General features: G+C 36.3%; 2 protein-coding genes across 8 annotated transcripts in view; both read right to left on the reverse strand.

Moving 5' to 3' along the window:
• The window catches only part of NDUFA12 (NADH:ubiquinone oxidoreductase subunit A12), a 21,078-nt gene extending 9,875 nt beyond the window's left edge, over positions 1-11,203 (reverse strand). The window contains exons 1-3 of the mRNA XM_011365897.2: positions 11,016-11,203; positions 10,037-10,119; positions 8,255-8,342 (exon numbers count right to left, since the gene is read on the reverse strand). Of these exons, the coding sequence (XP_011364199.1) occupies positions 8,255-8,342; positions 10,037-10,119; positions 11,016-11,101 (257 nt within the window). The 5' untranslated portion in view covers positions 11,102-11,203. The remainder of the gene's footprint in view (positions 1-8,254; positions 8,343-10,036; positions 10,120-11,015) is intronic.
• Positions 11,204-14,582: 3,379 nt separating this feature from the next.
• Positions 14,583-19,007, reverse strand: part of NR2C1 (nuclear receptor subfamily 2 group C member 1) — a 44,622-nt gene continuing 40,197 nt past the window's right edge. For 6 of the 7 annotated variants that reach the window (XM_011365901.2, XM_011365903.2, XM_011365900.2 and 3 more), the window contains exon 14: positions 14,583-16,135. In XM_011365901.2, coding sequence (XP_011364203.1) covers positions 15,961-16,135 — 175 coding nt within the window. In that variant the 3' untranslated portion in view covers positions 14,583-15,960. Of the gene's footprint in view, positions 16,136-17,025; positions 17,209-19,007 lie in introns of all 7 variants that reach the window. The other variant, XR_896215.2, reaches the window with a different exon arrangement.

A 19,007-nucleotide genomic window follows, 5' to 3' on the forward strand; every position in this document is an offset into this window, starting at 1 on the left:
AAACAAACAAATAAAAACACTAAAGAAAATATGCCAAATGTTGACAGTGGTTGTCTCTTAAAGGGCTACGTGCATTATCCCTGCCTCCTGCCAGATTCTCTAAATGTTTCTCTCCTATTTTTTTCAAGAACAGATTCCATTTAGATTCAATAAAGGTCATATTGCCCAATCAATATGGATACGTCTCTGCCCTTTTCTGACTCAAATCCCTCAGCAACAATCAATACAGAGAGCCTTCCCATGTTGAAATGCTAATCTCTCTTGCCTTTCCTATTTCTTACCTTGCTAGCTACTTCTCATTCTTCTTTGCTGGTCTGACCTGTTTTAAGCTTTAAATTTACACATTCAGCTGTTTACCTGACATCTGTATTCACTTGGATTTTCGACAGGTATCTCAAACTTACTACTTTCAAAAAAGAGGCTTCTGATTTCAATCCTCTACACCTCTCCCCCAACCCACCCTTCTCCCAGTCTTCTCATCTGAATGAATAATACCACCATCTATCCAATCTCTCAAGCTCAAAAGCTATGAATCATTTCTGATTATTCTCTATCACCTCTGAATAATCCCCCCCACCTGCCTCCTTGTTTCTCTACATAGGCCCCTAGAATATCTTACGCCAACTGAAAAAAAGCTAACTACAATATTAAGTATCCTAAATTCATTAACCTTAAAAGAACAACAAACATTTGTTAATTTTACCATGGAAAAGGAAAAATCTTTAAGGACAAAATTATTTCCTGTTAAAAAAGAAAACTTTTTAACATACGCTACTATTTTTAAAAGAATATGTTTATGTATTACTTGAATAATTTAACCATTAATTTTAATAAGAAAAAAATCAATATACAAGGAGGAGAGACTGATGCACTACATGGAGGAAGAAGACGTTATGTTACATAGAAATGAACGGAAGGTGCCACCAAGTGGGAAAAAAAGTATATACACAATAGAGAAAAATCTAAGCAAGCCATATATTTTTTAAAACTTGGTTCAAAGAATTTCAGTTCCAATACTTCAAACCACACACAAAAAAATCTTTTTCTCCTGATATAAGTGAAAACAGTAATTTTATACTATTATGCATAAAATAACCCAAACTTTCTACCTTTCTACCCTCAACATTTCACCTTGTCAAATTACATCTAGACACTGGTTACTTACTTGGTTTACTAGAATAAAAGTGAAAATAAAGAATTTTGTGTGTTACTGTATGGATAGTGGCAATTAGCTTGCTTAAATTAAGGCAATCAAAAGTGGCTTAACAGTATTTGCAACCTTCTGAAATACTTTGATTATTCTATTCCATGAAGTTAAACTAATACAAATTCCTGAAAGAATTAAAAATCTCTCTGCTGATGCCATAAGTATTACAACTCTGAGAATGAAGATACTCTAACAAGGAAAAATAACAGACACTAAGTTATGGTACATTATTAGTCTACCAGCTAGTATTCATTAAGTGACTATAAACTCCAAGGTAGCAAGGACTACGTATTTTGCTCACTACTATGAATGTATAAACCTACTAATGCCTGACACATAGTGGGGTGTTCAATAAATATTTGCTGAATGAATAAACTTGTAAGCTGAGTACTGTGCTAGGTTCTATGCAAAAGTTTTTTATTTTTTTTATTTTTGAGGTATGTGTAGACATTTGTACTACCATGCATACCTTTTCTTAATCTGTTGGTAGACCTAGCAGCCTTACTGGCTGCTGACAGATTCAAAGAAATGAAGGGCCTGAGACAAGATAGATCAAATGAATTCATTTTCCCTACAAGACTTCTAATGCTTCTACAAGATTAGGGAACATTAAGTGAGCCACAAATGTTCATTAAATATATTCCCTGATTCTGTCAAAAATACTGATGCTTCTGAAGAGAAATCCTTCTCTAGGTGAGATTTTGCAGCTACTGAACCGACAGACTCATTGACTGTCATAGACCACACTTGGCATCAGATGACTCAGAAGGACAGAGGACAAGAACCAAAGCTTGCCAGCCAGACAGCATCAGGTGTCCCTATCAGTAGGAGTCTTCACAGCAGTTCATGCAAGTGACAGCTCACCCAGCCATCCAGGAGCTATTTTCTTTGATTCTCTAGATCAACAATCCCCAACCTTTTTAGCACCAGGGACTGATGCTCCAATGAGAATTTAATGCCTGATGATCCGCAGTGGAGCTGAGGTGGTGATGCTAGTGCTGGGGAGCAACTGCAAATACAGATGAAGCTTCACTCTCTCACCCACCACTCACCTCCCGCTGTGCAGCCTGGTTCCTAACAGGCCACAGATAGGTACGGATCCGCAGTCCAGGGTTTGGAGATCCCTGCCCTAGATAATACAGCACAGGCTCAAGAGAGATGAGAGCCACAGCAGGCAGGTGCAACTAAAAAGCGTAATGCTTAAAAGCTTCATGCTTCACAAGAGCTAACATCTCTAAAAACAACTCCATAGGCACTGCTTCAGGATTCCCATCCCCACAAGGGACAAGCCAGCTCTAAAAACAGCAACACAGGGAAGCCCAAATGTAGCTAATTCATCAGGCATTTATAATTCCTCTCAATCCAAATGCAATTTACCAATCAAGGGAAAATTTTTATCTCACGATATGGTTTATACAATATAATTTGATTTCTAGGGTAACAGAGCTAAGCATTAAACTGAAGGTCAGATTCTCTTTATCTTTATATCCATAATTCATAAAGTTAAACTGTATTCTACACCAGGTAAAATCACGCTAAAGTCCTATCTCCAGCATCAACCTCTACCCTGACCTTAAGATATGTTTTCTACTGTCTACCCACTATCCCCACTTGGTTGTCTAACAGGAACCTCATTCTCAACATGGACAAAGTAGAACTCAATTATCCCTTCCAATTCTGCTTCCCCCATCCTATCCCATCTTCCACATCTCAGTAAATGTACCACTAGTAGTTCAGGCCAAAAATCTTAAACTCATCCTTGACAACTTTTTCCCTCAAATTCCAATCTATCAGCATATCCTGTTCACTCCATCTTGCTTCAAAATACATCCCTTGGTAGGCAGCCTCCACTGATCACACTTAGGACTATTTATGTAGTTATCTAGAATGGAGGTGAAAGAGGCTGGATAAGGTGTTAGTGATGTAGGTTGTGAGATTTGGGATTGTATCAGTTATCTAATACTGTGTAACAGATTATCCTGTATTTAGTTTAAAACAGTAAACGTTATCTCACAATTTCTGTGGGTAAGGAATTTGAGTGCAGCTTAGCTGGATGCCTCTGGCTTAGGGTCTTTCAAAAGGTTATAATCAAGATATCATCTGGGGCTGGAGTCATGTCAAGGTTTGACTTGGGAAGGATCCACTGCCAAACTCATTCACGTGGCTGCAGACAGACCTCAGAAGATTTGCTTTCAAGTTCACTCACGTGGGCCTTTCCACAAGGCCACATCATAACATGGCAGCTGGCCTCCCCAGAGGAAGCAATCTGAGAGTGAACGAAAGAGAACACCCGAGATGGAAAGCACAGTCTTTTTAAACCCTATCTCAGTAGTGACATCTCACACTTCTACTGTATTCTATTTATCAGATGCTTGTAAATGATTAGCCTACTTCCACTTGGCTCCTTTCCTCTATTCACAGACACTGCAAAGATGCTTTGAAAATCTAAATCAAATCAGAGTCCAAAGCCATTAGGTGGGGTCCAGCAAGGCAGGCATCTGTGCTTGGCACTGGGGTGGGGAACTGGGAAGGAAGTGTGTTGTAGCAGCTCAGTAAGGTGTCAGATTCTGCATGCAGAGAGAAGGGTGTCCACACAGGGAGGATAGCAACCTGGTGTGGGTGTTGGAGGCAAAGTGAAGTAAGGAAGAAGTCCAGTGAGGGAGGCAGGATGGCAGTAATGGGAACTTAGTTACATTGGTGGCATTGATTAAATAAGTAGCTATGTTAAGTGGCATTGATTAAATAAGTAGCTATATTAAGAAAAAAAAATAGAGTGGCATTGATTAAATAAATAGCTATATTAAGAAAAAAAATACAAATATGGAAAGAGAAAACTAGAATATAACCAATGTTGGACTAAAATCGGTGGCATTGCTGTGAACTATGGTTTTCAATATACATCCAGAAAAAGATATAGAAATAGAAACACACACACAAACACACTCATTACATATATTCCCTAGATTGTCCACTGAGAGTGCGTGGGAGGGCTGACACCCCAACAGCAATGAACAATACTGCGCACTAAGACCTCAGTTTTTAAATGTCACTCTCCACTAAAAAATCACAAGCGAGAAAACAAAACAAACACAAGGCTCCTCTGAGAAATGACTGTGGATGGGGCAGAGAAAATATAAGATGAACCTAGAACATCTTTTGTTGGAAGGCAAGAAACTTCTCCAAGAATGATGGGGACATTTCAAAATGACTCCAAATGCAGCATGAATGGGTCCCATTGAATCAAAGTGAGTTCAATTTGAGCGAGAAAAAAACCAATTACAGTATCGTATAATCCACTGATTAAAATAAAAGTTCATACTAATATAAATAAGTACACTGAAAATATGATGAGTAATGAGAGTTATATAACCTCAAAGTATCTCTCCACAAAATGCTAATTAATTGCAAAAGGAAAGTAAGTAACTTCAGAATGGAGAAAACTGGCTTGACACACCCTAATCAAGTGACAGAAGTTACACTAATGAGATAAATTTAATAGAATGCAACAAGAACTGAACATTGCTTCTGCGACATTCCTGCCAAAGATGTATAGCCTGAATCTAGTCATGAGAAAACAGTGGAGAAACCCACATTGAAGGACGTTCTACAACATAATTGGCTGTAATTTTCAAAAGTAACAAGGTCATAAAAATCAAGGAAAAGCCAAGGAACTAATTTGGTGTGAAAGAGACAAGAGAGAAATGAAACACACATGAAATACATGATTAGCTCCTCTTACTACAAAGGGCACTGCTGGGACAACTGACGAAACCTGAACGAAGTCTGAAGATTAGACAGTAGTGATGTATCACTGGTAATTTCCTGACTTTGATGGTTATATTGTGGGTATGTAGGACAATGTCCTTGTTCGTGGGAATTACATGCTAACGTATTCAGGAGTGTTAGGGTATCATTTTAGCAACTTACTTTGAAATGATCCAAATACTTGTAACTCTTCAGAAAGTCTGGGATTATTCTCAATTTTAAAAAATTATAAAACAGATTATACTATCTTACCTTCTAGTGACTTCGAAAGAAATTTAGGAAAAAAGTCAAAGTGTTTACCATGACTTACAAGATTCACATGATGTGGGCCCTTGCTATTTCTGCTACCTCACTTCCTAACATCTTCCTCTCATCTATTCCATTCCAGCCAAACTGGCCATGTTGCTGTTCTTTGAATACAAGTGATACATCTCAAACCACGGGGCTTTCGCACCTGTGATTCCTGCTGCCTGGAGCTCTTCATCCCCCATCCCATTGCAAATGTCATTTCCTCAAAGAAGTCTTTCCTAACCCCAGTGTAAAAGAGCCACCTGACCCTCCCATGCTCCTTATCCCTTCAGGAATGCCAGCTTCATTATCTTCCTTGTGTTTATTGTTGCCTAAAATATATAACATATTTGTTTTTCTGCTTCGTCCCATGAGAGCATGGACTGTGTTTTATTCACTGTTGTAGCCCCCGCACCTACTATAGCTCTTAGCATGGTAAGAAACACAAAAAACAGTTATTTGAATGAATAAAGATGATAAATTGTATTTGTTATTCATTACTCTCTATATAAGATAATATCTGGCTCTCTAATTGAAGATAAATCAATGCAATTTCAAATTTATTCATGAGTCAAATCAAAGGTAAGAATCCACAGATTTAGAATTCCACAATGCATGACACTCAGCAAAAGGGAGTCTGAGAAACAAACAGCTGAGCTTGTCCAATATCACTTCTCCCTACAAAGACTCTTCACAGGCCTTTAAGCTTCCCTTACAAACAAGAGTCATCAAAGGTACTCAGCCCTTAGGAGGCTCCCCTTCACAAAGAAATTCAGCTCTGAATCGTCGATTGCCCTCAGGCACCTGCTAGAGTGATACAGATATAGAGTGTTAAGAAGCTTGCAGCTTCTTTTCATGCGATGTCAGACCATATAAAAGGACTTGCTTGGCTTAATAGTACTTTTATCTTTTCAAATTCTCTATTTTATAATTTTAAATGTTTTATCTCACATCACTGAAATCGGTTTTCTCTCCCACTCCCTCAAAATACTGACCCTGAGCACCGATGTTAGATGAGTGTCCTGAAAGAGATAGACCTGAATATGGACAAGACAGCCCACCAGCCTTCTACACCCTCCCAGGACTAACCCCACTCCAAAAACAATCAACTAAACAAATACAAACTAGGACACCTCGCCTCCTAAAGCTGACATTCCACTGTGATACCTTGGTCTCAAAAACAGTGCCCCTGACATATCGAATGCCTCTTTGGAAAAGGCAGACTGCTCTACACCTAAAATCACAGCTCCTCAGAACTTAACAGAACCATAGGTTATTATTTCCCATTAGAAAAGAGCACAAAATCCAGCCTCAAATGTACCATCAATGCTGCTAAGAGCCAATCAGTTTTATTATAACAACAAAATCCAATAACATGGTTTTCAAGCTACATTGCTGATGTGGCTCGATGTAGGTAGTATACCAGAGGTTGAAAACTGGTTGAAGGTAAAATCTTACAAACATGTTTGCTTAGTTCACACAATATTCTGAAAAACTATTCTATCCAATCATGTAGCCTACTTAAATAAAATTAAAAATTCACTTCCTTAGTCACATTAGCCACATTTCAAAGTGCTCTGAGCCACATGTGACTAGTGGCTACCCTATTGAACAGAACAGATATAGAATATTCCATCATCTATTAGATAGTGCTGTATTTAACCTGACAAATATTTTAAGTTAACATTTAAAAAGCAAGAAATCTCACAATAAAATACATATTTCCACTTTTTCTTGAAAAATCCTATCTAGAAACTCCCGGCTGAATTTTTACCTGACAGAACTAGGGAGAGATGAACAGGGCTGCTGCTCTCTTGGATGAAGTATGTGCTTTTCAATTCTTTGCAGTCCTCACCACTCCCTAATGTCTCATATCTACACTTCACTCACTCACGGTACATGCTTGGATTTCTAATCGATTCTTTAGAATGGAAATGAATACTCTGAGATTATCCCAGTTTCTACCTATTTCTGATGATCAAGTTTGACTAAAATGTCACAGTTAACCTGATACACTTATTTCTAGTTTTTGGTGAAAATTTCTAGACTAACTGGAAATGTTCTCTAGAGATTAAATGTATATCAACCAAATGGTATAATTTTAGCATCTATGGAATAGATATCAGTACTTGGCTTTGGAATATTTTATATAAAATTTAGTAATTCAAGTAAGAGCATTTAGAATTTCATTTTAAAATAGGTAAACATAAACTCAATTTTTAGAGATCTAAGGAATTTGGGGGCTCTCACTTTACATGTGAGAAAATGAAACCCCACACACATTAAAGAACTTGCTTAAGGTCAAACTGCCAAATAAGATCAGAGCCAGAGTTCTTGCCTTTCCCTTCCCCCATAGCCAGGAGATAATGTGACACAGTTTTCCCCTCAAAAACAGCTACACTACTATATATCCCAATATATAACACGGCGTTGACATACCTCCATTAAGAGATAATGTCTGTGTTCTCTCCTATTAAACCTGGGCGGAGTTTTCTAATTGCCTTGACCAATGGAATACAGAATTGATATTGGATGATTTCCAAGACTAAGTCAGACAAAGCAATAGGGCTTCTTCCTGGTGCTCTCGCTCTTGCCTCAGGAAGCCCAGGCTATATGAGGGTGTTCCAACCCAATGCCCCAAATACGTCTCCAGCTAACAGGCAGCATCAACTGCCAGACAGTGAGTGAACAAGTCTTCAGATGATTCCAGTATCCAGCCTTTGTATCTTCCACCTGAGGCCTGACACTCTGGAACAGAGATAAGCCATCCTGGGTGTGTCTTGTCTGAACTCCTGACCCAAAAAGCTACAGGAGATAAACACTTACTGTTGTTTTAAGCCACTAAATTTTAGGGTAACTTGTTACACAAGCATCCCAACTGGGACAGATACTTTCGGAATCACTGATTACCTTATAAAGAGATATTCAACAAATAGTTGTGTAATGAAACAACTACTTCCAAGCCAAATAAAAGAAAATTTTGACTTAACTTACCATTCAGGGGGCACCATGCTTCCATCCACATCCCAGAATGTGTTTTTGCCATTCATTTCAGTAGTATATATAACCCATCGGTGACGGCCTGAGTGGAAAGATCAACATTTAGAAGGATGCAAGAAAATAAACACAACCTTAAAAAAACATAATTGCATAAAATCAAAGCAGACAACCTTTTTATTAAGATAAGACTCTTACGTGCTCTAACTTAAGAGAAATGCTAGGGGAATAGCACCCTGGGTATATTAGAGAAAGCAAGCTCCAGGAAATGTATGGCAAGCTTTTATCAACAGCCTGGCAACTGTCACAGCAAAATCTCTGCACAGGGACTGAGATTCACTCTGTGGGTTGGGCTCAGGCCCTTCCCCACGGTGAAGAATCCTTGCTTTTCCTTCAGTGCCCCTGCCAAGAGAGTGGCAGAGAGGGTAGGTGAATGTATTCACAGCTGGTCAGAGAATTCAGGAGAGAAAGTGCTCCTCTTGAGACTGGGGCAGGAGAAATGTATTCACAACTATCATACTTGAATTATGTGTTTCATATAAATATTTTAAATGACCACCGGAAATCTGTGATTAGATATAATAAGCAAACACTACAAATGATGGTTAGATAAGTAGGACATCTCATGTTATCAAACAGTATTGCTGCATTCTTTATTTAACAAATTTCTGCGTAACAGTTAGTTGGGGGCCTACCCACAATTTATAAGACTTTCTATTGGGTCCTTAAGTTGGGCAAAAACCTGAACTCCAATGAAGACTTTGTCACTTCTTAGTGGGTACAAGGCAAACTTTATGAGCCTCAGTTTCTTTACCTATTAAAAGTGGCTGATTATACTCATTTTAAGATAGCTATGAAAATTAAATATCACACACATAGATCTAGTTCAGCATCAAGCATGAAAGTACATAATAAATATTCATTTCTTCTACTTCTTCCTCACTGCCCCTAACCTCCAAATAGGTAATACTGAATTCTTCCCTATAATAGATTTTAAACCAATAAGCAAAAGGTAATCTGCATTTACTTTACAGAGTTTTCCTATGTCAACATATAATCAACAAATACTGACTAATGCTATTTAACATGACCTCATTTAAAGAAACACAGATTTCAATCAGGATTTGCTCCTTCTACTAGAGAAATCAATTTTGAGAATAAGTAACTAAAAGTAAACTGTAATCCAATGAGTCAGGGAAACATGAAGAGAGATGGAAGAGACCTTGGGAAAGGTTACATAGAATCAGACCATGCCGCCGACAGAGCTGGGCCTTAACAATATTGCAATGAATATATCAAAATTTTAAATACACATACTCAGACTCAGCAATTCCACTTCCAGAACTTAGCATATTTAAAGAAATGAATGTGGATATAGTTACAAGCAAATTCACTGCGTTGTTTCTAATAGGAAAAGGCTGAAGGCAATCTAAATGTCTATCAGTAGTGAAGTGTTTGAAAAATGATTCTTCCATACAATGGAATACTGTGTTGCTATTGAAAAGAATGCCATCAAAAAAATTCAAATATGAAAGCACAATATCCAAACCAAAAGAATGCTATAGATACATCCAATTTACTCATATGAAAAACTGTACCATGATTTTTAGTAAAAATATTTTGGTTTACAAAGAACATGCATAACGTATTCCCATGAAATAAAAAAAAGTATAGGTAGGTTTATACATTCTTTAAAGCTTCTTGTATATTATGGAAAACAGATTCAAATCAAGTCTCAATCTCACTCCAGTTATTCATATCCCAAAATAGTGAACTCACCAAAAAACTGCTTGTTGTCTTCATAGTATTTATTTCCATATTTGTCTTCCCCCACTAAGGTACCAACCCTCACATCATTTGCCCTGTCGATATCCAAAAGAAAGCAAGACATTTTAGAATTATTGTTTGTTCAAAACACAAACGTAAATAGAGTGAGAATACCAACTTTCAGAAACAAAGGCTGCTGTATCAGAACAATGAGGAGATGCTTGGGAATGGTCAATAGTTGTACCCTTCTAGCCTTCATCTCTAGGCTCACACCACTCACTGTGGAAGAATCACCTTTCAGGTAAGAGCTCTAGAATAAGCTGCTCATGTTGTTCCAGTACCATGTAGACACAGCACAGAACATTGAGCTAACTGATATATTTAAAGTACATGAACTATATAGATACAATATCTTCAAATTACAAGACTTTTTATCTACTATCCCTAGGTTATGAGGCACTGGAGTTAGCAAAAACCTTCAGAAAATCAGGAAGCCAAACTATTTCATCGTAACATGATATGAATATCCTGGCTTCCATTCGACTCTGGGTCTCTAAATCGGCTTCTGCGGACGATACTGCTCGTCCTATTTAACGAACGTCAGGACTAGGAAGGGCCATTATGGGCACCTCGTTCAACGCCTTACTGTACAGAGGAGAAACCTGAAGGCCAGTGAAGGGAAACAAACTTTCCCAAGGTCACATAGTGAGTGTTCGGCAATGCTAATTGCTTTCTAGGAGCAGGATAGGGGTGCAGCCTAGATGTCCTTGCCTCGATGTCACAGCGCTGCCTCTCGAACTGGCTTTGGAACTGTTTCTGGGAGACCCCTGGACAGAGACTTCGGCCCGATGGAAGAAAAGCGGAGATTGCGCCGGTTGTCCTTGACCAGAACTGCAGTTCATCCAAAGTGATCCAAACCCGCATCCCTTTCCAAGAACCCAGCCAGCGCAAGTCCAGCCCAGAGGTCAAAAGTATGGCTCTAGCTGCCTACCTGAATAAAACTCGTAGATATCCTCTGAGGCCGCCATGGCCGCTGACCTGCTGCAGGCCGCGCTTCAGCACCTGCAGGAACTCCATGTTGTCCCGCAGGGCTGGCCTCCCGGGTGCGCCGCTCAAAATGCACCAGAAGGAAGCGAACACTCAGCTGCTGGCGGCCGACCTCCTAAGGTTCCCCCTCGCGCATGCGCGCGATACGCGAGGTGGTTCTACGCGTGCGCAGAACTGGTGCTGCCCTGTGCGACTACCTTCCTAGTGCCGAAGGCGCGTGCGATTGGTTTCCTTAGGAAGCAAAGGCGCGTTAAACTTTTGCCAGTTCTCAGAGCTTGCGTTTACAGGACGGAGCATTTGGTGTAAAACTCACCTAGACTAGGCTTCCCCAGGCTTCCCCAGGTGAAGGTACCTCCTTTGGGGACCTCAGTTTCCTTATCTCAAATGTTTGGCTCACACTACTTCAAAAATCTTTTCTAGTGCCAAATTCTTTAGGAACCAAGATGCCATTAAGGAATTCAATATTGAGCACATAATGATATTGAGTACACATAGTAGCGTTGTATAGGTAGCGAAGCGAGGAGGAATAGAAAAATATAAGATTATCTGCTCTTAAGGATTTAGTGATTCAGTTGCAAGGTTAAAATTCAAAAATTAAACATTTAAAATTATTAGAAAAGTAATGTGCATATTTAAAAGTTTAAAGGATATTAAATGAACATTAATTTTCTAGGGGCTATTTTATGATTTTAAATAATATGCTTTAAAACCTATATTCCTTGACCCAACAGTTTGGAACGTTCTATTCCCAACTATTTAAAATGAGAAATTCAGCACATGACACTTTCTTCACTTCTCACCCTTTGCTCTTCCAAACTTTAATCAACCACATTATTTCTTTTAAAAGGTCAGCATTTATAAGATTTACATTAAATCAAGTAATGTGACTAGACCCAAAGAAAGGATTTAATTTTGTTACTAAATCTTCACACCCACCTACCTTCCACAACAAACTTCCAAATTATCAAATTTTCTTCCTCTATCAACTGCTCAAAATCATGTCACATTTGAACGTGAATGGTCTTTCATGCATTTTTGCCTATTTAAAAAAATTCCATCAGAAATATTTCTATAAAAGAACTCTTAAAACTTTAAAACCGTAACTATATTCCCATTATCTCACATTGAAAGGTTAATAACAATATCTTCAGGAGCATTCGAATTTCCCCAATTATTGCTTATTTTTAGTTATTCCAAATAAGGTCCATATATTGTAACTGGTTGGTTTTCATTTAAATTTCTTTAGCTCTATAGGTTCCTCACATTCTCCATCCCCTTTTTCTGTCCTTCCAATTTATGTTGAAGAAACTGGCAGTTTGTCCTGTAGCTTTCCAGTCTCGATTTTGTTGTGTCCCTGTGTTCTTCTATCCCTTGTATTTCCTGTATATTAGCAATTAAACCTAGGTGCTTGACCAGATTGGAGGATGGGGGGTAAAGTATATTTCATAGGTGACAATATACATCAGGAAGCACATCGTGTCTGCTTGTCACTTTTTGTGATCTTAGCAGCCATTGATGAGCACTGACAATCATTTCCTTACCTCCTTAAGTTTCTTTTCCTTAAAATTTTTAATTGATAGCTATAGATTTGCATGCAGTTATAAATACAGAGAAAGATCCTGTTTATATTTTTCTCAGCTTCTCTTAATGGTGTAACGTTTTGCAAACTATATCATCACAACCGGGATACGGACACTAATACAATCCACTGATCTTATTCAGACGTCCTGTTTTACTTGTACTCATTTGTGTGTGCATTTATTTCTATACAATTACATCACATGTAAGTTCCTGTAAGTTGTTACCACGGTCAAGATTCTGAATAGTTCTATTACAACGATCTCTCCTGTTGCCTTCTTATAACGATCTACCTTTCTCCCCTCACCCCCTCCCTGTCTTCTCTTTAACTGTTAAATTCTATTAAGACCTACTGATTTGATTCTATAATTTTCTTATTTTCTATTTTTTGTCTTTTGTTACACTTTCAGGGTGAGTTCCTCAACAATTTTATCTTCCAACCCTTCTAATTGCTTTGACTATCATTTTTAATCTCCAGGGGCAGTTCCTTGCTCCAAATTTTCCTTTTCAAAGCATCCTATTCTCATTTAATGAACACAATGTCTCGTTTCTTTCCATATATTAATTACATTGGGGGTAGATATTTTTCTGATCCCTGCATATCTGTCTGATCTCTTAGGTATTAGAGATTTTCCTCAAATGTCTGATGATCCTGGCTGTAAGCTCATATTTAATATAGGCACTGAAAAGCTGAGTGGAAACCCCATGTATACATATACTACTTGGAAATTAGTGAGCTTCACTGAAGTGATAAAGTGGTGGTCAGGCTTATTATCTAGGCACAACCAATGAGTGTCTGGTGATCTTTGCTCTGGAGGCAATTAGTTTCTCTGAAGAAAAAAATCCTAGCAGAGAACCCTACATTTGATGGCCAGCATTCTGGGAACACAGGGAGCCAACATTCAGAATGCAGATTTTTCACTTAATCTATATTTTCAATCCTATATCTAATCCAAGCCTTCTGTTATCCCTGATAGCCTGTAAATCCTATGACTTTCCAACTAGTTTCTCAAGACAATCGATCCCTGGCCTCCTGCTTGAAAAGGTGGAAAAATAAAATGTGGTCACCTGATTTAAGGTAAAGAAAGTTCAGTGGTTCCGTATACAGACTTGCAACCAATTCTTTCTTTTTTAATGTCCCAAGAACCATCTCTGAATATGAGCACCTGGTTCTTTCAGGTACTGAGCATCTTTTTTGGGTACCACAAGGTAAACTGTCTTCTTTCTCACTGCAGTGCCTTTTGCAGGCTTCTTTGATTCTGGCTCTGCTAAGTCTGTCCTTCTCTATTTGCATTTTATTTTCCAAAAATTTATTAAACTCTCTTAGCCTTTGATTTCTTCTCTTCTGTTTTATTTGTGATTGTGTGGTTACGCTTTATTGGGATTTTACTGAGATTTCAGAAGAGAATAAATTAACAGTCAATCTGTAGTATTTAGCTGGAAGTCTTCAAACTGAATTGTAATAATGCTAAAACACTGGCTATAGAAATGTTTTCCACAGTTCTCTCTTCCTGGAAGTACTTTAATAAATCTTACTAGAGATTTCTTAACAATGTACCAAACAAACAAAAAGATGGCTACTGAACAAATAGGATTTGAAATCCAATATACTTTCAGGAAACAGAAATTTGTAATGCAGGTCACATTTTAATATGGTTTTAAAAACACTTTCAAATATAACTACAAATTTAATCAGGAAAAATACCTGAAAGAAATATGTTTTAATTGACCATTAGTACATTATTTAAAAAGAATTATTTTCCTAAGTCTTTGGCTTATTTCTTTGTTTATAAAGGTATAAATCTACTGATTTTTCCATTTGAGTATTTTGTTGTAAATGTAGTTTTTCCCAGCTGATAACTATAAATAAACCTGTTGACAAAAATCATATTTTAAATAGGGAAAAAAGTTTCCTTAATAACTTGGTAAAAACTGTAAGTTAATACTTTTATTAAACTTTACTATAAAGTAGTAATTAGTAAAATCCACAGGCTCCCCCAAAATTCAACTCTTCTATTGCAAAAATCTTTATAAAAAAATGTACCGAGTGCAATGAAATCTCGATATTTGTTTTTTTTTTTAATCAACAAATAGACATATCAAAATAATTTATCATGAAATCAGAGCAAAGAAATATTTAACAGTATCAGGTTTGCTAAGGAAAACATTATTGTGGAAGACATCCAAGGAGTCTAAAATGCTTTTGTTGTGGCAATAACATGGCTTCAGGCTGATGCTCATGTTAAAATAGACCTTTCCTCTTTAAAGTGAAAAATTGGTGCATATTCCTCCATGTATTAAAATTTCTTATTTTTTAAAAATTATCAACTGTTTTTAAAAATTATTTCAGTCATCTTGAAAACAAAGATTGGCTATGATAAATCCATTATTTAACGAATTGTGTATTTCTAATGATGCGAAAGAAAGTGGCTAAAACCATGGAAGGATCAGGAAGCTATAATTCAGATCAGAAAAGAGGGCGAGGACAGATGCTTTTGTGGAATGGGAGAGCAAACTTTTAATATCTATTTTGCAATACTGAAACATTTTGGGCTCAGTCTCCACTCCTTTTAAAACATAGCAGTAAACCAAAACTATTAAAATGAGCCCTATCTTATTCTCAAAAACAATTTTCTGCTACATATATAAATAAGAAGTGCTTATAGCTAATAGATAAGACTAAAAAGTGAACTCTTAAGATCACAAATGACCTATGTCTCATTGCCAGCAATGAGAGTGGTATATGCTAAGGGTGCCATGATATTTACAAAAGACAAAAAATATATATACTCAATTATTATTTGCTCTGGTTCTAATGTTATCATTATACCATTGAGCATAAAATAATCTTCTTTGACATAGTAATTAAAACAGATATTTAGAAGAGTAAAATACAAGGACATCCTCAGAGATTTCTGACGATTAAGTGTTCATCTAACTAGTTCATAACAAAGTTAAACATGAATAAAACACAATTCTGGAAAAAAAGACTAATTTATTTGTTTTACAAAATGAAGTAAGATATGAGAGATCTTTAGATAGTTAAGAGGTGACAGCGTTAGGTGTCATCTTAACCAAGAATAAATTCATAGTATTTCTTATTCACTTAAATAAGACAGGAAGGGAAATTCTAATTCCTGCTACCTGCCCAGTCACTTTGAAAATTCTTAAGGAAGTTAAAATAAAAATAACTTGGTTTTTGGTTATTCCTTAAAGTTAAAATTTCCAGACGCCCTGGAAGCAAAGAGTTCAATTTGGTGTCTTCTTGTACTCTGAGAAAGAACAAGAAGTTTACACTGAGCTCTCGGCTTTCAAATGCTGTGACCAATTATTTGTGAGTTATAATCTGCAGGTTCCATTTTTAAAATATGTGGGATGACACTGTCAATTCGTACATTGCCAATGAGACCTTTGAAAAACAGTTCTTCAGTGATGGTAGCATTCATCAGCCTCAAAGCTGGCAATCTGAGTAGCAATCTGGACAATCTAAAAATAAAAAAAGGGGGAGGTGGGAACAAAGTTATAAATCAAAAAGATTTAGTAGAAAAATATGAGTAATTTATACATGTATATTGTTCGTGGCCTACTTTAATAAAGTTAAAATAAAAACCTTAGTATTCTCAAGCCTTAACGTGTATGACAATTAACTGGATATAAATTCAGTCTGACAGACCTCATAGGAAAGCCTTGCTCTTAACTGCTATACTGCACTGCCTCCAGTTGGCTGCACAGACCATGGAGCTAAGTTATTATAATGTGTATTGAGTTACACATTTAAAAATGGCTTAGGAGGTCATCTGAGGTTGTAAGAACAGCAATGTTTTGTGTTATCAGGACACACAAGGCTCAATTATAATCATTTTCTTAGTTTTTCTTTACAAAAAACTACTAAGAATGGTAAAACAGGCAATAGTTGTTATTACTGGGAAAAGCACAATATGGATGGAAACAAGATCATTGGATTCAGATCTTGATTCTATCGCCCCCTAGCTATGTGAACGTGTATAAGCTACTTACTCTCGTCTCTCACAGTGTTGTGAAAATTAACGAAATAATCTCTGCCAGTTTCTGTATTAGTGAGGTTCTTAAACTTTGGCAGGGTAACATCTTGTGTGAAAGCACATTATAAATTGAAAACTGCTATCCAAAGATAATTATTATCTTTAAGTAACTAGGAATGTAAGAAACTGAGAAGGAATCCCAGCTACCACTCAAAGCATCTGGAACCTCATGGAGCAGAGGTCAGCAAACAGTTGTATGTCTAACGGAGAAAAAATTTAAATACTGTATTTACTTGTATAATGAGGTATAAAACAACATTAGACACTTCAAAAACTGAAAAACAATCATAACAAAACCAACAACAAAAGAACCACCTTTCCAAAAAGCTTGTGGTATGTTTATCCTTCCTCTAGTCTAAGGCCTTGCACTCCAACACTTGAGACCAAATGAAACCAGCAAGCAGCCCCAGGATTAAGTGATCTTCCTATAGCCATGTATTCTACTCCTCAAATTATTCAGTTCCTTTTGTTCCCACCAGGTGAGCTGCATCCATAGAACTGGTAGGAAGCAGGGTAAGAAAACTGGTTACACAAACTAAGGCTGATTTTCATGATGGAACTGGCTTATAAATCTATTATTTAATATACGTAAAACATTTTATGTGAAATGTTCTTTTACTAGTTTGAAGTATGTTAAATAAATGTTAGTAAACACATTTATATAGCTTTTACTATGTAAAAGGTACTGTTCTTTACATATATTGACTGATTTAATTGTTATACTAATTGTAAAGTGTAGACACTATTATTATCTCTCTTTTACAAGTTAAGAAACTGAAACAGAAGTTAAATAACTTGCCAAGGTCATACAGCTAGTAAGTATATGGTCAAACCTAGGTACTCTGGTCTGATGGCCATGTGCTTAATTAACTACTCTACAAAATTGTCCCTCTTCTAAGATGGAATTAATCTTATTAAAAAAAAAATTTTTCCCAAAGGACATAGGCAAGAAATACCTTGGTAGAAATATAAGCCAAATTTCAAAATAGGCTAATGGTATATTTTTGTTCAGTCCCCCCGCCTTTTAATTAATAAAATCTATTACTTCATCTGAAGAAAATAAAGTTTGGGTGCTATAGTCAGACTCTCTGGGTTCACAATCAGGTACTGTCATTTATTGTGTGACCTTAAGCAAGTTACTTAACCTCTTCTCTATATAAAATATAAGAACTGGATGAAATATTACATGTGAAGCACTTGTAACAATGCTTTTAATAGCATTAATTATTTCAAAGGTCAATGTCGCCTAGAACATTTAATTGCTCTTGAAATGAAAAATAACAGATTCACAAAAAAGTTTTAAGATGAATTTAATTAAGCAATATTTAACTTCTAGATACCTATAAGTGTCATCTGGATATGTTTTTGTTATATAATCTTGAAATTCCACATAAGCCTTTTCCTGAAATTTCTCAATCTGTTCCATGTTTTCGAGGCCTGGATGATCTGAAACATTAAAGAATATATTGTCACCCTACTTCTGAATGTTCATCTAATAAGGCACCTAGAGTGGAGATGAAAGAGGGTGAGAAGAACAGTTCAGTCAAAAATGAAGTCTCCTCATATATGTGGCTCTTTTTACAAATATTACTAAATACCAGGCACTGTACTTTAAACCCTTAAAACTATTTGATCTCATATTTGTATTCTAACAATAAAAAAAAAAAACGAAACCAATGAGCTCTACTAAAATGAATAGCTTTCTCCTTTCAAAAGTGGTAGAAGAGATTTTGCTCATTTTGCTTTCAACAGGAATAAAAAATTAAATAGTTTAGTTAAAAAGGCATTTTTAACCCAATAAAATATTTGTAGATTATATTCTATACTGCTTTTTTTATTTTTAAAAAATCCCACTATTGTTAGGTAAAAAGGTACTTATGAAATGATAAAACTATGAACATCATCCCTATCAGAAAAATTACAACACAGAAACAAAATTATCTATAAACATTACAATGGTCACTATAAAATTTCGCAAAAATGGAAATAGTAAAAAAACAAAAAAAACAAAAAAAAACAAAACACTTCATAAAAATTATGCCTAACTTAAATACTGAAAACTATAGAAAGCTGTCTTGACCAAAGAGAATTAAAAGTAATAAATAGAAAATACTGGGAATATTCAAAAAAATTACATTATACCTCTAACTTCAAATCTATGTTCTTTCAATTTTAAGGAAAATGAAAATAGCAAATTGGTTGTGATAAAAATGGAGAAACATATTATTAGCTTATGTGAAACATTATATGAAACAGTACAAAAAAAGCTTTAATTATCTTATAGGTATCAATGGTAA

The sequence above is a fragment of the Pteropus vampyrus genome, unplaced genomic scaffold (genome assembly GCF_000151845.1).
Source record: "Pteropus vampyrus isolate Shadow unplaced genomic scaffold, Pvam_2.0 Scaffold116, whole genome shotgun sequence".
Taxonomy (NCBI): Eukaryota; Metazoa; Chordata; class Mammalia; order Chiroptera; family Pteropodidae; genus Pteropus; species Pteropus vampyrus.